The 22495-nt window shown below is 34.4% G+C and overlaps 1 protein-coding gene across 8 annotated transcripts in view; it reads left to right on the top strand.

Annotated features, from left to right (window-relative positions):
• Positions 1 to 22495, top strand: part of SGO2 (shugoshin 2) — a 65759-nt gene that overhangs the window by 29454 nt on the left and 13810 nt on the right. For all 8 annotated transcript variants that reach the window (XM_073880326.1, XM_073880315.1, XM_073880311.1 and 5 more), the window contains 4 exons: positions 186 to 263; positions 7907 to 7992; positions 16279 to 16412; positions 17469 to 20669. In XM_073880326.1, the coding sequence (XP_073736427.1) occupies positions 186 to 263; positions 7907 to 7992; positions 16279 to 16412; positions 17469 to 20669 (3499 nt within the window). The remainder of the gene's footprint in view (positions 1 to 185; positions 264 to 7906; positions 7993 to 16278; positions 16413 to 17468; positions 20670 to 22495) is intronic.

The raw sequence follows: 22495 nt of genomic DNA, 5'->3' as shown, positions 1-22495 counted from the left end.
GTGTGTGTGTGTGTGTGTGTGTGTGTGTGTGTGTGTGTGTGTGTGTGGCTATTTGAACTATAGAATGTAGTACCTTTCTAGCTCAATATGATCTCAATTATTTTTTAAGTCTTCTCAGCTGATGATATCCCCATGAATGTATGAATCTTAATTGATTAAAAGAGGTCTTTATTTTACACATACAGAATAAGAAGCTTATAGAAATAGAAGCACTCATGAACAATAACTTGATAACTGCAATTGAAATGAGCACTCTTTCTGAGGTAAGTAGAGTTTATATGTTAGTGTAATTTTTTAAGCGTTACTAAGGATAATTGAGATTTAGGAGCATCAAGGTTGGAGATTCATATTTTAAACTTTGTGCAAAGAAATGATGACAATATCAGTTTTAACTGGTTAATAGCACATCATTTGGTATAATTGGTTATTGAGATTTTTATATAAAAATTAGGTTTTGATTAGAACACAGGATTAGACAGTTCAGTGGAACATAATGGCCCCTAAACAACCAAAAAACAAGACATTCATAGAAAGGTAGTATTTCAAATTAGGAAAGAATTTGTATTATTAAAAAAAGGATGGGCACAATTGAAAAACTGGGGAAAAAAAATAGAGGAAGATCCTACTATACACCATTCTCTAAAATAAATTTTAGATGGATTTAAATAAAAAAGAATATATAAAGTAAGAAATTACAAATAAATTCATGTTAGATAGGAGAGGCCTTTCTATACTAGAAAAAAGATAGAAGCCATAAAGGAAGCTATTGATGGATTTTCTGGAAAAAAAAAATTTTAGAAGGCTAAAAATAAAAATAAAATATTAAAAGCTAGTGGCAGACTGGGAAAATTAAACAAATAGCAGATAGAGCATTAATATTAATAGTTAAATAGCTCTTATAATCTATCATGAGGAAAATCAAATCACTAGAAAAATCAGGAAGGGAAAAGGGCCAAATTAACTTAGTTATCTAAATAGGGAGAATAAATGCTGGCAATTAATAACAAATGAGAAGGCAAAATATACATAATAAATAAACTGAAGAAAGGCTAGTGAAGTCCCAATTTTAGGTAAATTTCTTGATAGATTCTGGAGGCACTTTAGTGCTTTATGGGGCAGCTTTTAAATGGAATTGCCTATATTTAGATCCCAGCTCTGTTACTTCCCAGTCCTGTGACCTTGGCCTTTAACTCTTTGAACCTTAGTGTCCTCTTATGCATGGTGTAGATAATGGTAGTATATCTATAAAGAATTACTGTAATTGTTAGATGTGGCGAGCATGTGTCCTGGCAATAGGAAGAATGCAATAAATGTTAGCTGTTATTACTTTTTTATTATTGCATGTATATCTTCCTGTGTTTTCTAAATTTTCTGCAAATCTCTCCTTTAAAAACTTTTAAAAGTCATTTTTAGGGCTCATAAATACATAGTCTTTGTAGTATAAAGATAGGAACTCTTTCAACCTATGTGATCAATGTTTAGCTCCTTTGTCAGTTTTATAAAAGCTAGCCAAAGAGTACGTACTTTATCACCTAACTTAATTCACATTTGGATAAAGAAAGGATTTGTATAAATATCCCTGTAGAATAATGTTCACAGGACGTGTAGCGCCTAGCATTATTTTAAATTTGATATCTAGTACAACCAGTGAGTAGAGATGGCGCCTTATACATTTAGTACCCTTTAAGGAGAAGAGATGCCATTCACTGGGTGGGTGGATGGGTAGGGAAAGTCAAGGAGGGAGCTCTGTTTTGCTGATCAGCTTGCAGGGCTAAATCGAATTGCCCTGAATAAATTTCTAAGGCTAGAATCAGACATCAGCAGTGGGGAGTGTAGAGTAGTTAGTACAGGAATTGACTTGGAGAGTAAGAGAAAGAAGCTAATTAATTAGCAAGACCTGGAAGAACTGTGGAGAACAGTTAACCCTAAAAACTTAGCCCTAAAAACATTGCTCAACTGTTTGTTGTGAGTTATGTGATATAAAGCTCCTTCCTTCCACTGGTTCTTTAAAAAAATCTTTAGTAAAGTCAACATTGTTCCCAGATGCTTTTTATGTGGTTCTCTTTGGAGAACTTGAAGAGGGCTGAGATCAGCATCTGGATTTAGGAGAAGTAAAAGAGAGTAGATGCAGAAGCTGGAGGATGAAGGGACAGCATACAACTTTGGTGTCCGCTTTCTTGGACTCACTATTTAACAGATTAACTTTTGCATATCAAGTTTCAAGTTTTGCAGTTCCTTTTCTTTTTAGTTGGGGGAGAGGATGTTGGGGAATGTAGACATTCTAATATCAGAACAATATAATAAAGTATAGGAAGAAAGCTCATACGTGCTTCTGTTCTGCTTTCAGCTACTTTCTTCTTTATCCTTTCTTCTCCCCAAACCTCATATGGGTAACTGCTTTGTTTCTTTATATTAAAACAAAAATATAAATATTTTCTTTATTTTCTTTCTTACACAAAAGGTACTATACTGTCCCTAATTGTACTATGACTTTTTTTAACGTGACATATTTTGAAGATCTCTCCATATGATTACAAGGAATGCTTCCTCATTCTTTTTTTAGTGCTGCTTAGGATAGATCTAGAATGGACTTCTAATCTATTTAACTTAGGCTCTGGGTTGGACACTTGGGTTGTCTTTTGCTACTGGCTTGACATTAGTGTAGAATGCTTTTTCCTCTTGCATTATTAATTTTTCCCTCCCTTCTGGATTATTCCCATTAGGATGCAAAAACGTTATCTCCTATCTCCCATCTTTAAAAACATAAAAATGCAACCTTTTATTCAGATCCCCCACCCCCACCTACTCTTATTTTTCTCCTTTGTAGCAAAACTCTTTGAGAGAATTGTTTACACTCTTTCCAGTTTTTCTTGAACCCATACCAGTTGGGGTTTCACCACCACTCCACTAGAAGTGCTCTTCTGAAAATTGATCTCCACATTACCAAAACCTCTAGATATTCCTTGGTCCTTATGTTGACCTTCATGTGACTTTTACAATACTACACTCTCCTAAGTTTCTTCCTACCTCTCTGATTGTTCTTTTCAGTCTGTTTGTTGGTTCCTCTTTATTTCTCCAACTGCTAAATTTTGGGTACTCCAGAACTCAGTTCTTCTCCTTCTCTCTTCTATCTACACTTGTTCCCTAAATGTTTCATCCATTCTCATGGATTTAATTGTTAAATACTCATGACTCCCAAATTTGCATCTGTAGCCTGGCCAGACAATACCTAGCCTACTACCTATTTGGCATTTGTCTTTGGATGTCTAAGAAGCATCTTAAATTTTACATTTGCCACCAAACCAGTTCCTTTTGGGGTCTTCATCTCAGGTAATTGCAATTTTGTTTTCCTCTTTTTTCCTCACACCCCATATCGGATCCTTTAGCAAATCCTTTTAGTACTGCCCTAAAAATCAGTCCAGAGTTTTACCACTTCTCATAACCCTGACTTTCACCACCCCCATCCAAGCCACTGTTTTCTCTTACCCAAGTTCTTGGAGTGGCATCCCAACTTGGGCTTCTTGCTCCTACTCTTGCCCCCCCTATATTCTCCTCTCAGCATAGCAGCCAGAGAGAGCCAATTAAAACATTAGTCTCTGCTGAAAACTCTCCAGTGGCTTCCCCTGTCATCTATTGCCTGTTATTATCTGAAAATTGAAACTCATGTTCTGGGTGCCTGGGTGGCTCAGTTGGTTAAGCGACTGCCTTCAGCTCAGGTCATGATCCCAGAATCCTGGGATTGAGTCCCACATTGGGCTCCCAGCTTAGCGGGGAGCCTGCTTCTCCCTCTGACCCTCTCCCCTCTCATGCTGTTTCTCTCTCTCTCTCTCTCAAATAAATAAATAAAATCTTTAATTAAAAAAAAAGAAACTCGTGTTCTTACTACTCAGCTCCTTCCACTCTTCAGCATTTTCAGTCCACACTCCTCAAACACAGGCAAGCTGCCACCTCAGGGCCTTTGGACTTGTTCTTCCTTCACATAGCCTACTCCCTTACTTCAAATCTTGACTTAAAAGTGACTTCGGTCAAGTCTTCCCTGGCAGCCCTATATAAATCTGAATCCTTCCCCACCCCTGCCCCAACATTTCATATTCTGCTTTTCTTGCCTTAATTTTTCTCCTTATCACTTAACACTGTATTAGATATAATTTTACTCATTAATTTTATTGTTCATCTCACCACAACATGAAGTTCTTAAGTATAGGATATTTGTCTATACCACACCAAATGTCTAGAACCTAGAAAGCAATAAATTTTTGTAAAATGTTAGATAGTGTTTCCCCATTAAGAATGATCCTGGTTTTTTTTTAAGGTTAATATACATATTTAACTTATAATACTTCTGTTATTTAGCCTTTTAAATAAAAAAAATAATGTATTTTACATTACTTTTTTAGCATCTATGGTGATAATCACATGGTCTTTCTTTTTATTTTATTTTACCATTATTTTTTTAAAGATATTATGTATTTATTTGACAGAGAGAGACACAGCAAGAGAGGGAACACAAGCAGGGGGAGTGGCAGAGGGAGAAGCAGGCGTCCCGCTGCGCAGGGAACCCGTGCGTGTGGGGCTCGATCCCAGGACCCCGGGATCATGACCTGCACGGAAGGCAGACACCTAACGACTGAGTCACCCAGGCACCCCTGGTCTTTCTTTTTAGATGTATTGATATGATGACTTATTTTAGTAGCTTTCTTAATTTTGCAATTCTGGAATAAATTTCAAAAATGATTTGTTATTGTGTTCCTAAATTCCTTTTGCCAGCATTTTGTTAGGAATTTTTTAATTGCTATTCATAAGTAAGGTTTTCTTTTTATACAGTCTTTTTTTTTTTAAGTTTTTTTTTTAAGGTTTTTATTTATTTGACAGAGAGATAGAGAGAGAGCACAAGTAGGCCGAGTGGCAGGCAGAGGGAGAGGGAGAAGCAGGCTCTCCGCTGAGCAAGGAGCCCGACACGGGGCTCAATCCCAGGACCCTGGGATCATGACCTGAGCTGAAGGCAGCCGCTTAACCGACTGAGCCACCCAGGCTTTAGACATTGATAAAAATATTATGAATACTGAACTCATAAAAAGAATTTGGATGTTTCCTTTTCCTGTGATCTAGAAAAATGATACAGTATTAGAATTAGTTTTTCTTTAAATGCTTTGTAGAATTCCTCTGTGAAACCTGGGTCTTTCTTGGTAGGCATGGTTGTTCTTTGTTCACTTTATTTCTTCTATGGATATTGGTTTTCTTGGGAAAATTTCTCCCTTTGTGGTCAGTTTTATTGAAGTATATTTCCTTAGAAAATTATTTCATTCATGTTTTCAAATTGATTTGCACAGAGTTGGCCAAAATACTCTGTCATTTTTAAGTTTTGTCTGTGTTTTATTTTTCCAGTTGACTGATTTTTTGTATTTAGGCTTTTCCTTGGTTTTTTGCCCCCAGTAGGTTAGGTAGTTGTGTTTTTGGTTTTATTTTTTCCGTTAAAAGAACCGTTTTCTGGGTTTAATTTTTTTTTAATTTTTAATTATACTATTTTGGTGTTTCAAACTTAATTTTTGCTTTTATCTTTAGTAACAAGTCATTTCTTCTTTCCTGTGGTTTATTTTATTTTATTTTTTTAAAGATTTTATTTATTTATTTGACAGGGAGAGACACAGCGAGAGAGGGAACACAAGCAGGGGGAGTGGGAGAGGGAGAAGCAGGCTTTCCACAGAGCAGGGAGCCGGATGTGGGACTGGATCCCAGCACCCTGGGATCGAGACCTGAACTGAAGGCAGATGCTTAACGACTGAGCCACCCAGGCGCCCTCCTGTGGTTTATTTTATTGTTACTTATACTGAGTCAGATGCTTGCGCTATTTTTTTATTCCTAATTCTGTAGGAAGGTACCATTTTTTTGACACTGCTCGGAAGATTTTTGTCTTTAGTTTTGGGAAATTTGACCCTGATATATCCTGGCATGGATTTCTTGGAGTTTTTCCATTTTGGGGTTCACTCAGCTTGAATATGCAGATTGGTTTCTTTTGCCAAGTTTGGGGCATTTTCAGCCGTTATTTCTCTAAAACTTCTTCAGGTCTCCCCTCTTTATCTCCTTCTGTGACGTGAGTGTTGTATCTTTTGTTATGGTCCCATAAATCCCTGAACCTCTCAATTATTTTTCAGTCTCTTCTCTCTTGCTCAGATTAGTGCTTTCTGTTGCTTTAAGTTCACAGATTTCTCCCCACCTTTGTTTTTGAGTCCACTGAGTTTTTAATTTATTTTATTTTGGTTATTTTATTTTTCAGTTCTAAATTCCCATTTGGTTCTTTTTTATGTCTTCTCTTTATTTGCTGAGACTTTGTTTCTTTGCTGAGATTTTCTATTTTTTCACTTAAGCATGTTAGTGATTGCTTATTAAAGCATTTTTACAATGGCTGCTTTAAAATCCTTGTTAGGTAACAAGGTTGTTTTGGTTCTTTTCCAGCGTCTGTGTCATCTTAGTGTTGGTGTCTTGATTGTCTTTTCATGTTCACATTTAGTATTTTCCAAATTTAGGCCTTTTCTTAATTCTTGGTATGATAAGTTATTTTATGTTATATCTTGGACATTTGGGTAGTATATTAAGAATCTCCAGATTGTATTTAAACCTTCTATTTTAGCAGGTCCCTCTGACATCATGCCAGTGGTAAAGTGCCACGTACTGCCAAGTTGGAGGGGGTCAAAGTTTAGGTTTTCTACTCAACTTCTATAGTCACTCTGGAGGGGTGTCTCCTAATTGATGGATGGAGCTGGGAGTTCAGGCTGACACCACCCTGGCTGGGACAGAGGGGGTGCCTCAGACTTTCTGGCCTCCGCTGACAGCAAGATTGCAGGGATTATGAAGGGGGAGGTTATTACAATTGAAGAGTGGTGAAAATCCTGACTTTCTATTAGACCTCTTCTGTTACCACCATAGAGGAGAGGAAGAGGGGCTCCTTGTTATTACCAAGTAAGAATGGAAGTCTAGAGTCCCCATGTGTTCTCCACAGACATAGTTGGTATAGGGGGTGACCTCATTACCACTGGGCTGTCCTCCCTCTCTTCTTGACCTTTTCAGACAGTACCACTTGTTTGGAGGAGAGTTGGCCTTGTTAATAGCCTGGTGAATATGGAAGTGTAGGCTCCCCATTTGGCTTTTGCACCTTTGTCAAAAATTAATTGACCAAATGTGTGTGGGTCTGTTTCTGGACTCTGTTGTATTTCATTGATCTGTCTGTCTGTATGCTAATACTATACTATCTAAATTATCATAGCCCTCCAACTTTGTTCTTTTTCAAAGTTGTTTTAATTATTCCGGGTCCTTTGCATTTCCATGTGAATTTTAAAATTAGCTTGTCAATTTGGCCGTACTCCTGTTTCTATTACAGGTTAGTATTGTAATAGGAAAACATGGTTGTGAGTTGCCTAATTTTATGGTCTTTATTAAATAATTAAAACATATTCAAAAAATGTGTGAGAAAATTTAGAAAATATAGATAAGCAAAAACTCAAAAGATACACTAAAATCACCCAGACTTTTAATTATAAAAGATCGTTAAAAAATATAGCTTATAAAATGCAATGTGTCCCATAATAACATATGTAGACATGAACATATTGCATATTTATATAGAGATATCATATGTACAGGTATACACACATGTATTTATTCATATGCAGAGAAGACAGTTTGGGAGTTTATATACCAAAATATTAGTAATGATTATCTTTGGGGGCATGATAAAGGATGAACTATGTTTAACCTTATCACATTATTCTCATTCGACTATTGAAGACTAATGCAAGAATTGCTCTATTACTATTGGTATACTTGTATAATTTGGTGCTTTAATAATAAACATTTAATGAGATTAGAAATTATTTTTTCTTTTCATTTTCTTTATCCTTTTCAAAAATAGTTTCATCAAAGTCCCTTTCTACTGCCAACTGGCAAGAAGAAACGGGTCAGTAAACAGTGCAAGCTGATGCGTCTTCCATTTGCAAGGTAATTGCTTCAAACTTGGTTAAATACTTGCACACTTCTACCTAGATAATACTTAGAATAGTTTTTATTTAGTCTTATTTCTCGAAACATAGAAAAACATTTTAAAATAAATAATGAAAACTACTTGTTAACACTGTACCAGTAAAAGAAATTAAAGGTATAACCTAATAGAGCTAAAATAATATTCAGCTTTCCCATAGACTCTATAGAAGAAAGAGGCAAAGATGAACCTTTAGTTTCATGGGTTTGAATTATACTGGTTCAGAGTGTTTAGATTTTTATGTAGCACATTCAGTGTTTGTGTGTGTTATACAGTGTTTGATCTTCATCAACGTGTAGTTACCTAGTAAGGAATGAGATGGTCTGTAGTTTCTTGCTATAGGTTGTATCTCCAGGGCTGCAAGGAGACTTAACCATCAATTTAGTAACCATGAGCATCTGTAGTAGTATCCTGCTACTCTTTGGTTCTTTTCTTTCTTTTCCCCTACATCCCCACTGGCATCATGTCTTTTGCTGGGTAAATCTGATAACTATTTCTATCTTTATTAACTTGCATACTGCAATATTTTAGAATTCCTGCTTTTCTTTATCTCCAACAACACTTGTTATTGTCTTTTTCAGTTTAGACATATTGAGGGGTATTACATTGGGGTTTTAATTTTAATTTCTGTGATAATTAAGGAAGTTAAGCACCTGTTTATATGTGTTTATTTTCTTTCTATTAGGTTGTCTTTTTTTTTTTTTTTACAAATTTGCAGTTCTTTCTATACATTGTGTGTCAATTCTTTGTACATTACAAATCTTTTACTCTACGACTTGCCGTGTCACTCTCTCAATGGTATCTTTAGATGAAGAGAAGTTCTCTATAAAAATCTAATTTATATATTTATATATCTTCATCTATTTATTGCCCCCCGCCATGGTTAGTACTTTCTGTGGCCTTTTAAGAAAATCTTTACCAGTTGGAAGGCCATGAGGCATTCCCTTATGTTTTTTTTTTTTAGAAGTTTAATTATACTGTGAAGAATATAAATCAATCAATCAATAGCAAGCTTTAGTATCTTCCCTTTTACATTTAGATCTTCAGTCTACCTAGAATTTTGGATATGATGTAAGGGAAGGGTCATTATTTGTTTCATGTGGAAATCCTGTTGACTTTGTATGACTGGTTGTGTATATGGATCTGTTTCTGAACTCACTATTCTATTACATGAGTTGTTTTGTCAATACTACATCATCTTAATTACTAGCTTTAAAATAAGTCAATATTGATAGTGTGGGTCTCCATTTTATTTATTTATGTTTTTGTTCTTAAATAATATCTTGGGTCTTTTGGCCCGTTGCATTTCCAAGTGAATTTTGTATCAACTTGCCAGTTTACATACACACATGCACTTACTCTCTCTTTCTCTCTCTCTCTTTTGGAATTTTGATTGGGATTACATGGAATATAGTTCAGTTTGGGGAAAATGGACATTTAATAAAACTGAGTGTTCTATCTATGAACATGGTATATCATTTATTTAGATACTATGTATTTTCTCTCAGTTTTATAGTTTCTTGAATAGTTATTGCACATCTCAGATTTTTCCTACTTATTAGATATTTAGTGGTATTCTGAATGTTACTGTTTTTAAATTTCATTTTCTTCTTGATGCTAGTATATAGAAATATAATTTTTGAATACTGACCTTGTTTCCAGTGACCTTGTAATTAATTGTAATAGTTTATCTGTAGTTTTTTTTTTCATTTTCTATGAATATAATTTTATTATTTACAAATAGGGACAGTTTCTCCTTCTCCCCTTCAGTTTGTAGGCCTTTAATTTTTTTCTTATCTTGTTGCAGTGACTACTTTTTGTTCAATAATTAATAAAAGTATTGATGGACATTCTTATTGTGTTCCCGTTATTTAATATGTTTGCTTATAGATTCTCCGTAAGAGATAAAGAAGTTCCTTTGTACTCCTGGTTTTCATGAATGGCTTTTTAATTTTATCAAATGCTTTTTATGTCACTATCAAGAATATATTTCTTTTTTCTATTAATATAATTATTTTTAAGATTTTTTTCTATTGATGTAATGAATTTGATATTTGAATGTTAAATCACCATTACGATTCTGCAATGAACGGCTCCTGATGATACATCCTCTTGATATATCACTAAATTTTACTTGCTAATTTTTTAAAGGATTTTTCCTTGTATGTTAATAATCAAGATGCTTTATATTTCTTTATTGTAATAATTTGTCAAGTTCTGGTATTTATATTACGCTGGTCATAGTAAATGAATTGATAAGTGCACTTATTTTTTGTTTTCCAAAAGTACTTGTATAAATATTTTTTTTCCTTTAAATGTTTGGGAGAAGTTATCTGTGCCTGCAGGTTTCTTGTGGGAAGGTTTTTGATAACATCCCATTTTAATAGATACAGGAATATTCAGGTTTTCAATTTTTTCTTATGTCTGGTTTGTTGATTTTTTGTAAAGTTTGTCCGTTTCATCTAAAATATCAAATTATTGGCATATAGTTGTTCATAACAGCTCTAGTTATATGTTTAATGTTTGTAGGGTGTGCAGTGATGTTCTCTTTTTCTTAATATTGACTATTTGTGTTTTATAAATTTTTTTCTTGATTAGTTTTTGCTCTACGGAGTTATCAATTTTATTTATCTTCACTAAATGAATTGTCTTTTGTGCTATGTAGATCTTTCTTTTTAGTATATTTGTTTCCTTTTGCATTTAGTCTGCTCCTTATTATTTCTCTTTCTGTTTTGCTTTTTCTTTCTTTTCAATTTAAAACTTTTATTATTCCTGTTATTATTTGTTTCTCAAGCTAGTTTAGATTATTAAATTTCAGACTTTTAAAAAAATATGCATTTAAGACTTATTTTTGTGTAAGTACTGCTTTAGCTGCACCCCACAATTTTTAATATGTCATATCCTTATTATCTTGGAGTTCAGAATATTTTCTACTTTCTGTTCTGATACATTCTTTGACCCTTGGATCATTAACAAGCATATTACATTTCTAATCAGCTGAGTATTTTTTTTCTAATTACTTTTTGGTTTTGATTTCTAGCTGATTTCCATTAGTTACAAAACATAGATCAAATGATTTTAGTCTTTTGAAATATATCAACACTTTCATTAGGACACAACTTGGTCTAATTTGGCAAATATTTTGGTTGCACATAAAAAGAATGTGTATTTTGTGGTTTTTGGATGCAATACTCTATATATGTCAGTTGTGTCAAGTTTATTGATTATATTGTTCAGAACTTCTATATCCTTCTTGTTTCTCTTGTCTATTTATTCTATCAGCTACTGAGAGAAATGCATTAAAGTCTCCCACCATGATTATGGAATCATCTATTTCCCTTTTAGTTTATCAATTTTTACCTTATATATTTCAAAGTTGTTAGTAGATGCATATAAGTTTAGGATTGATTTGTTTTCTTTTTTTTTTTTTTTTTTTTTTAGGGTTTTTTTTTTTTAATTTGAGACACAGAGATAGAGAGAGAGAGAGAAGAGAAAGCATGAGCAGGGGGAAGAGGCAGAGGGAGAGGGAGAAGCAGGCTCCTCGCTGAGCCAGGAGCCCGATGTGGGGCTCGATCCCAGGACCCTGGGACCATGACCCGAGCCGAAGGCAGACGCTTAACGACTGAGCCACCCAGGCGCCCCATAGGATTGATTTGTTTTCCTCATGACTTGTTTATCAGTATGAATTATTTCTAGAAATGATTCTTGCTTTAAAGTCTGCTTGTCTGATATAATATTTCCCTGGTTTATCTTTTTCTAGAACTTTACTTTCAAACTCTGTTATATTTAAAATGCATATAAGTTCTCTTTTAAAAAAATGAATTCGTTGTAACATCTCTTTTAATAAGAATATTTAGTATGTTTGCATTTAAGATCATTGACAATATAATTGGATTTATATGTGCCGTCTCGTTATTTCCTATTTGAGCAACTTGTTTTATGTTCTTTTTTCTCTAAATAAAATATTTTCCATTATTTAATTTTTTTATCTATTAACTTGTTTTCTTCTACTGTTCCTAGTCTAGTGATAGCAACATTCATCCTTAGATTTTTTTAATTCTTTAAAACAATACATATATTTTAAGTCCACAAATTACTACTTTCATTGTTTTGTGAAGTCAAGATTCATTTAAATTACTTACTTAAGTTTTCTATTTTTTCATATTGCTTCCTGCATTTTTTTTAAAAGATTTTATTTATTTGAGAGAGAGAGAGTGAGAGAGAGAGCGCGCGCACGTGAGAAGGGGGAGGGTCAGAGGGAGAAGCAGACTCCCTGCTGAGCAGGGAGCCTGACCCTGGGCTCTATCCCAGGACTCTGGGATCAGGACCAAGCTGAAGGCAGATGCTTAACCAACTGAGCCCCCCAGGAGCCCTGCTCCCTGCATTTTTTAATTGCATACCCATTCACAACTGTTTTCCCCTGCTTTATTGAGGTAAAATTCACAAATAAGCTTTCGTCATTTTGATATTTCTTTTAAAGATAATTTTCCTTCTGCTGAAAGAAATTCTTCATTATTTCTTTCAATGCAGATCCTGGCAATGCATTCATTCAGCTTTTGTTTTTCTGGGAGTGTACTTATTTCATCTTCAATTCTGAAGAGTATGTTTGCAATTATAAAATTTTAGGCTGGGAATTACTTTTAGAAATTTAAAGGTATTATATTATTGTCTGTGGCTTCTGAAAAGTTAGCACCTTTTTTGCAAGTTGAAGAAAGACATCCATTTCTTATTCTGGTTTGCTCAGTGTTTTTATAATGAATTTGTATTGAATTTTATAAAATTTTTCTTCTGTATCTGTGGAGAGAATCATGACTTTCCCCTTAATATCTGGTTTCATCAATGTTTTTTCTCAGTTTTTCTTCTATTTCATATTTCATTGGTGTCTGCTCTTTATTATTTCCTTTATCTTACTTTTTTAAAAAATTGAGATATACCTCACCTGTCTGTTAATGTGATGACTTCAATTTGTGTTAAACCAAATTTATATCTCTCAAATAAATTCCACTTGGTCATGGTGTATTATTCTTACTCTATATTAATGGATATGATTTGATAACTTTTTAAAAAAATTTTTGTCTGTGTTTTTAAGGGATATTGGTCTATAATCGTACTATATCTTTGATGAGGTGTTTTTTTTTTTTTTTTAAGATTTATTTTTGTGAGACAGAGAGTGTGTGTACATGAGTGGGAAGGAGGGGTAGAGGAGATTCCCAGCTGAGCAGGGAGCCCAACGCGGGACTCCAATCCAGGACCCTGGGAACATGACCTGAGCTGAAGGCAGACACCCAACCGACTAAGCCACTCAGGCACCCCTCTTTGATGAGTTTTAATAGGAGTTGTGCTGGCTTTGTAAAACAAGATAAAAAGTATTCCCTCTTTATCCATTTTTTGAAAGAGTTTGTGCAACTGGTATTTCTTCCTCATGTGTTTGAAAGAATTAACAAGAGAAGTAATTTGGGCCTGAGTTTTTAATTATTAATCTGATTTCTTAAATAAATATGGGGCCTTTCAGATTGTCTATATCTTTTCAATCAATTTAGAAAATACTTGTTTTTCCAGAAAATCATCCATTTCTTCTAGGCAGTCATATTTATTGGTATATAAAGTTGTTTATAATATGCTGTTACTATTCTTTCAAGGCCTGTGACATCTGTAGTGAGGTTCTTTCTCTCATCCCTGATATTGGTAATTTGTATCTCCTTTTTTTTTAATTTATCAAACTGGCTACAGTATTGTCAATTTTTCTTCCATTTCATATTTCATTGGTTTCTGCCCTTTATTTCCTTTCTTCCACTTATTTTTTAAATTTGAGGTATAATTCACATAACAAAGTTGGTCATAACATGAAGGGCATCCTTTTAAAGTGTACAGTGGATTTCAGTATATTCACAAAATTGTGCAATCCTCACCACTAATTCCAGAATATTTCCATCACTTCAGAAAGAAAGCCTATATCCATTCACAGTCACTTCCCTTCTCCTCTTCTCCGTCCCCTGGCAATCATTAATCTGCTTTCTGTCTCTATAGATTTGCCTATTTTGGACATTCCATATGAATGGAATCACACAATAAGTGGCCTTTTGTGTATGGCTTCCTTCACAGAGCATAACATTTTCAAGTTTCATCCATTTTATACCATGTATTAGTACTTCATTCCTTTTTATGACTGAATAATTTTCTGTTGTTTGCATATACCATATTTTGTTTATCCATTCATCGGTTAATGAACATTTGGCTATTTTACTTTTTGGCTATTATGAGCAATGGTGCTTTGAACATTCATGTAAAAGCTTTTGTGTGGACACAGTTTTCAGTTTATGCCTACAAGTAGAATTGCTGAGTAATAAAACTGTATGTTTAACTTTGGGAGGAACCGCCAAACTGTTTTACAAAGCTGCTGCATTGTTTTACATTTCCATCAGCAAAGTATTAGGTCCCAGTTTCTTTGCATCCTCTCCAACACTTGTTATGATCTGTCCTTTTGATTATGCCATCTAGTTGATATGAAGTGGTATTTCATTGTGGTTTTGATTTGGATTTCCCTGATGATTAATGATATTGAGAATACTTTCATGCTCAATATTTTCATATTGAGCACATTTTCATGGCATTTTATATCAGGAGCATTCTCTATTGGTTCTCTTTTTCTCTTGAGTTCGAACACTTTTTCCTAACACTTTATATTTGGAATAATATTGGATTGTATCCTGGATATTGTGAGTGCATGTTGTAGAAAGTCTGGATTCAGGTGTGTTCTTCCAACAAGCTTGATGTTTTTATTTATTTATTTATTTATTTAAAGATTTTATTTATTTGAGAGAGAGTGAGAAAGAGAGCACACAAGCAGGGAGGGGGGCAGAGAGAGAGGGAGAAGCAGACTCCCTGCTGAGCAGGGAGCCCAATGCCCTGCTTGATCCCAGTACCCTGAGATCATGACCTAAGCCACCCAGGCACCCTTGATGTTTTTATTTTAGTAGGCAGTTACTTTTTCTGAACTCAAACTTATTATTTCCCTGTAAGGGGCAACATATGAAATCTCCTTTTGGTTCTTTTATCCTTAGCTGGGCTGATTGGAATCTTCCTCACATATATGTGATCTATGGGTCAGCCAGAGACTGGGGCGGGGGGGGGGGGGCAGGGGAGTTTACGCACAAAATTTGGGACTCCCCTCTCTACCTCTCCTGTTATATCCCCCCATCAAACACACTTTTGCAGCTGTTTTAATTGTCCTTAACTCTTACCTTAAATCAGTAAGAATATAGATTTCTAACTTTTTCAAAATGTGGCATGGCTGAGGTTATAAACTCACCTTTTTTTTTTTAAGTTTTAACGCCCCTTTATTATCTACTTGCTTTTTGTTTATTCTCCAGTTACTTCAGGTAATTTTTAAAAATACTTTATCCAGAATTTATCATCATTATGTTTGATAGAGCTGATTCAAAAATAGCTCTTTGTCCATTACCAGAAGCAGAATCTCTCTCCTGTGTGTTTATTTTTGTTAACTATTTCTTCAAGGAGCATAGAAATTTCCTCCCAATGGCTACTCTACTAATAGTTGCCTTTAAATTTTTAACAAATATTTGTCAATATTTATTGTTATCATTATCAATAATTTTTAAGTATCTGTGATATGTTTGGCATTCAGGGCAAAATCTTTATCATTGAGGGATATTAACGCTCATTCTTTGAATTCAAGGTCAGTTTAATTATTTCTGTGGGTTTCTATGTCCATTCCCCCCCACCCACCCACCGAATAGATTTACCTACTCCAAGAATATGGCTTTAGTTTACATGTATGCCTTCTGGAAACATAGCAAACTTTACTTCACACGTAACTTTACATACAACTGTACTTGTTTGAAACTAGAGAGAGTTTTGGGTATTCCATAAAATTAATTGTAAGAAATCTATAAATATTATATATGAGTATTTGTAAGTATGTTTGAAGTTTATTCATCTTATTAGTATTACTATCCTAATGGCCCAACCAGTGATTATATCAGTTATATCTTTTTGAGACCACTGGGGATATGGGGGTAAGAAGCATTCCTGTTTTATTTCAGGTTCTAAACTATTAGAAACTATCTCTTTGCTACCTATAATTGTCTTCATTGAACATAAAAAGATACCAGAGTGGGTTTGTAGTTGGATCTAAAATAAATGGAACATAAAAGAACTATCCATGTAATTTTCTAAATAATTTTTGTAAAATACAAAATTCCTCATTCATTTCCACTTGCCTTTAGGGTTCCATTAACTTCAAATGATGATGATGATGATGATGATAAAGATAAAGAGAAAATGCACTATGATGACAATGTTATATCAAAGATATCACCTGATATTCCCTCTTCGGTATCAACAAGACAACCTTTATCAAGTCAGTATAACTTGGAATTGTTATTTCTTAAAGAAAATAATCACGATATGTGCGGTTTAGATGCTTCCGGTATATTTTTTCTATTGTTGATATCCTTCCCAAAGGTGAAGTTTTTAAAATTAATTTTGAATATCAGTATTAAAAAGTTACATTTATCAGATTTTTTCTTGAGGCCCATAGTGTATAAACAGTTAAGTTAGATCTCTTATGTCATAGATTTGCTAACTTCCACTGTTTAAAACTGCTGATAAAAAATTGAATTTTTAAGTAAACATGCTGACAAATGTCTGATCCACAGTGGTCTAATGCTGTTATTCTGCGAGCAGTATTTAGAAATGAGTCCACCTAAAGAGCTTTTCTTGGTATCTTATTAGCTTACAAATTGAAAAATACCATATATTTATTTAGTTTCATCTTCTCCTTTTCATAGACAAAAAAACTGGGGGCTAAATAGATTTTGTGTCACAAAATCTATAGCCAAAGCAAAAACTTGAGCCAGAGAAAATGATGACACGTTTTATTTACATGGTTTTTTCTAAAATAATAATCCTTCAGGGGAGTCTGGCTGATGTATTTATCATAGATTTGCAGATTGGATTATGGAGCCATAAGTATATTTCATTTAGAGCTTAGAATTGTTTTTCCTTTATAAAAATTTATGTGTGTATATAAAATTTATGTAAACTTTGGCTGCCTGCTGATAGCCTTTTGATAGTAATCCTTATCAGAGTCATCACTGTTATTTGGGTTCAGTTGCTGGCCTCCTGCCACTTAGAAATATATGTTAATGGCTCTACTGTCAGCTCTACTCTACTGTTGGGGCCAAGGCAGAGTGAATTCTTAGTATATATTTTCCATAGATACAAATGTAAAATGTCTGAATACATTGATCATTCTACTTTATTTTTATCAGCATAGATTCTTTCTAAGTGTCTGAACAGAACACATTGTCAGAATCCTTTCTGTGAAACAGCTTGATTTTTTATCTTATTTGTTTAAAATAACAAATTCCTTGTCATTACTTATTTCCAAATTTTCTTTCTCTTTATTTTATAGAAAGTCATTTCCACTCAGACCAAAATTCCATGAGTTCTCCAATGATTGAGATGAAAAATGCCCAGTCAATCAGCCACAGAAAGGAGAAACCATCTCTCAGTAATGTAACGGAAAGGAAAAAACATGTATCATCTCAGGAATCAAGTAATCCTTCTGTTGACAGTTCTCATGGGACAGACTTAGATCAACAACACATTTCAAGTTCAGAATTAAATTGGAATAATGAAATAAATGATCATACTAATGAAAAGAATATTAAAATGCAGGGAAACATACAGTGCCTTCCTGACTCATCGGAGTCTACAAGTGAACCTACTGCAGAGTACATGAATCCATTTGAGGGTAGTGATGACTTTCAGTTGCAGAAAACTGTGTATGATGCTGATATGGATTTAACTGCTAGTGAAGTAAGCAAAATTGTTACAGTTTCAACAGGGACTAAAAATAAAAACAATAAAAAATCAAATGATTGTGAAATAAAAACTTTCAGAAAAGTGAAAGATTCAAGCTCTGAAAAAAAGAGAGAAAGATCAAAGAGACAATTTAAAAATAGTTCAGATATCAATATTGATGAAAAGGTTGAAAATGGACCAGAAAAAAGATCAGTTGTCTTAAATGGCAAAGGCGATTCAGAAGATCCAGATTTTATTTTCAGTACTGAGCAGCTGACTCAGTTGAACATACTGAAGAAAGTAACCCTTCATAATGACTTTGATCAAGAAGACGGACAAAGTACACAGTGTAATAAAAGAAAGAAAAGAATACATGTAACAAATGAGCAAGAGGAAGCATACTCTTTCTCCCAAAGTTCAGATAAATTCCAGCAGGAGAGTAAATTTGATATGGGTCAGAGTTCTTTAGCTTGTCATAAAAGTAAAGCTTCTAGACAGACATTTGTGATTCCTAAGTTAGAAAAAGGTAACTTATTCTCCAACCAAAAGAATAAAGAAACCACTTCTGAAAACCTAGGAGTCACAAGTGAATTTCAAACAGCTGATCTTTCCACCAAAGATAATGAAAGTTTATGTGATTATGAGGCCCAGAATATGTCAGATTTGAAAAAGCATGTCACTGATATGCAACCTGCTCAGCAGAATGAATCAAAAATAAATGAGAAGCTTAGACAGAAAGTAAATCGGAAGACAGAAATAATTTCTGAAACAAACAAAGCATATGGAGATACTGGTAAAGATGTGCATGGCCTAGGAAAAGGTAACTTTTCCTTCCAAACCCATGAGGATAAAGAAGCCATCTCTGGAAACCTTAAAGTTTCAGATGAGTTTCAAAAACCTGTTCTTTCCACCATTGATAATGGAAACCTGTGTGATTGTGAGATCCAAAATGTGTTGGATTTGCAAAAGCAGATCACTGATGTGTACCCTGTTCAGCAGAATGAATCAAAAGTTCATAAGAATCTTAGGCAGAAAGTAAATCGGAAGACAGAAATAATTTCTGAAGTGAATCATTTAGGTAATGACAAGAATGTATATTTCCCAGAAAAGGGTAGTTCTTTCTTCCTAACCCAGAAGGATAAAGAAATCATCCCTGAAAATACAAAAGGCCCAAGTGAATTCCAAACACCTGCCCTTTCTACCAAAGATAGTGGAAGCCTATTTGATTATGAGACTCAAAATGTTCTGGGAGTAAAAAAGCATATCCATGATATGCAACCTGCTTGTCAGAATGAATCAAAAATAGATAAGCTTAGGCAAAAAGTGTGTCGGAAGACAGAAATAATTTCTAAAATCAACCAAGTATATGAGAATGGTGACAAAGGCATACACGACCCAGAAAAAGATAATTTACTTTCTCTCACGCAAAAGGAAAAAGAAATCATCCCTGAAAACCTGGAAGATACAAATGAGTCTCAGGTAGCTGATCCTTCCACCAGAGGTGTTAGGAACTTAAGTCATTATGAGACTCAAAACATTTTGGGGGTGAAAAAACATGTTACTGATATGCCACCTACAAAGCAAAATGAATCAAAAATAAATAAGAGGCTCAGGCAGAAAGTAAGTCGGAAGACAGAAGTAATTGTGGAAATGAACCAAGTAAATGAGTTTAAAAAAAAAGGTGTGTATGACCCAGAAGAAGGTAACTTCTTTTCCCTAACCCAAACAGGTAAAGAAACCATTTCTGAAAAATTAGAAGTCACAAGTGAATTACAAACAGCTTGTCTTTCCACCCACAATAATGGAAATTTGTATGATTATGAGACACAGAATGTGTTGGGTTTGAAAAAGCATGTGACTGAAACGCAACCTGCCCAGCAAAATGAATCAATAAATAAGAAACTTAGGCAGAAAGTAAATCGGAAAACAGAAATAATTTCTGAAAAGTACCAAATATATGGGGATAATGATAAAGATGTGCATGATCAAGAAAGCTGTACAAAAGATCTTGCTTTTCAAGTAAATATATCTAAACAAAGACTTGAATGCCAAGGTATCATCAGTGGATGCTCTGTGGAAATTGATGGTAATGAAAAGGAAAATTGTGATCAAATTTCAAATCCTTACAAACTAGTTAAAAAGCATGGGAAAGAATCATCAGGCAAGGCAAAGATTTTTGCAAAAGATAAAAACAAATCTATTTCCCGGTTATCAGATTCTTTACAAACGTCTGTCTCCCTAGAATCAGGGTTAAAATATATTAGTAATGAAGCAGATTCTGATCCTGGTAAGCACGTGGATCTGCAGGAGAATCTGAAGGAAAGCTGTACAACTCTTAATGAAAAAAGAGCTATCCCTTTTGTGGAAGTGGTAAAAGAAAGAGAGTGCCAGGGCAGAAAAGTAAACAAAACGGCATCTAAATCAAAGAAAAGGAAGACCATCTATCCTTCTTCAGATAGCCATAAGGTAATGCAGATAATATCTGACACTGACCAGGGAATATCAGTTGAATCTGGACAAGCTGGTGAGGAAAAAAATTCAGAAAATGAGAGAGTTGTCAAAATGAAGCCAGACTTTTACAAAGAGACATTTAAATCTTTATCTCAGGTATATTCACCTAACATACAAGATTCTTCCTTTAAGAGTATGCATGAGGATGCAGTACCTCTGAATATTTCTCCTAGTAAAAATCTGATGATAAAAGAAAATTTTGCCATGGAAAGCTCACCAATCTTTCAACTAAGTGATGGTAAACATGGGAAGATGAAAGGGATGAAATTCAACCAGAGAACACAAAAATCAGGAATAGGTAGGTCAATAGCTGAAGTGACCAAGTTTTAAAAGTATTGTCTTTTTTCACTTAACCACTATTTTCTGTTGTAACTGCTATTTCTATGAAGAACAGTATTTAACTGTGTAGCCTGAACTGTAGAAACAATATAAAGGAATTTAAAGAAAGTTAAATATTTTAGGAAGATAACAGAGTAGTAGTGTCTTGGATATTATAAACTAAAAAACAGATTTGGCCTTTACCACAAAGTTGTCTGATTTCGTGCTTTAGAGGATTAAAAAATAAGTAATACCAAATCCTGGGACACCTGGGTGGCTCAGTCGGTTAAGCATCTGCCTTCAGCTCAGGTTATGATCCCAGGGTCCTGGGATCGAGTCCCATATTGGGCTCCTTGCTCAGTGGGGAGCCTGCTTCTCCCTCTGCCTGCCACTCCCCCTGCTTGTGCTCTGTCTCTCTCTCTCTCTCTGACAAATAAATAAATAAATCTTTAAAAAAAACAAAGTAATACCAAGTCCTTTCCTCAGAATACGTGTATCTAAAAATAACAAATAAGAAATACAGTGGTAAATGTGGTAAATGCTCTAATAAAAGCACACATGTGCTAACAGATATATGGGGAGGGATTTGGACAAGAGGAACCTGCAAAGACATCATGAAATAGGTAGCAGGTTAGGCCGTAAAGGATAGGATTTTTATCTTTAGTGTTTACTTTTTATTTTCCCCCAGTTATTAAAAGAATACTCATTGCAGAAAATTGAAAGTAGGAAATCAGAAAATAGGAGGAAAAACAATCACCCAAAGAACTGCAGTCAACATTTTCGCATATGCACACAGAGTCGAATCTATGGAATTTAAAAATATATATCTGAAGGCATGCTATATATAACATTAGGTATCCCATTTTTTCCCCCTAAACATTGGATCCTAAGGACGTTCCTTCATTATTAGAAATTTTGTGACATTGGACATTCCCATATCAATCAAAATTTTCTACTGGGAGACTAACATTTGAATATATATGTATGCAGAATACTAGAATTTTTCCCCATTTTATTAAGAAATAATTTATATTACTGTATAACTTTAAGGCATAGAGCATGATGGTTGGATTTACATGTATTATGAAATGGTTATCACAGTAGGTTCAGCTAACATCCATCATGTCAAATGGATACAGTAAACAGAAAAGAAAGAAGAAAAAAAGTTTTCTCCTTGTGATGAGAACTCTTGGGGTTTACTCTCAACTTTTTTTTTTTTAGAGAGGGAGGGGTGGGGTTGAAGAGCAGGGGAAGAGGGAGAGACTTTCTCTGTCAAATAAATAAATAAAATCTTAAAAAAGAGAGAGAGACAATCCTAAGCAGGCTCCATGCCCAGCGCAGAGCCCCATTATGGGCTTGATTTCACAATTCTGAGATCACAACCTGAGCCGAAATCAAGAGTTGGATGCTCAACCGAGTCACCCAGGTGCCCCCTCTTAACCCTAGTACTTACTTATCTTATAACTGGAAGTTTGTACCTTTTGACTACCTTCCTCTTTCCCCCCCTCTCTCCACCCTCTGCCACCTCTGGTAACCACAAGTCTGATCTCTTTTTCTGGGTTTGGTTTTTTGTTTTGATTTTTTTTTTTTTAATTCCTGATGTGAGATCCTACAGTATTTGTTTTTCTGTGTATGACTTATTTCACTTAGCATAATGCCTTCAAGGTCCATATGTGTTACCTTAAATGGTAGGATTTCCTCATTTTTTTATAACTGAGTAATATGCATATAATATTAACATATAGGCACACACCCCCCACAACTTTATCCATTCATCCATCGATGGACACTTAGGTTGTTTCTATG

Source organism: Callorhinus ursinus, unplaced genomic scaffold (assembly GCF_003265705.2).
Source record: "Callorhinus ursinus isolate GAN/ISIS: 27379988/994484 unplaced genomic scaffold, GSC_fseal_2.0 scaffold2, whole genome shotgun sequence".
NCBI classification, from domain to species: Eukaryota; Metazoa; Chordata; class Mammalia; order Carnivora; family Otariidae; genus Callorhinus; species Callorhinus ursinus.
This window is presented reverse-complemented; position numbering and strand designations above follow the sequence as displayed.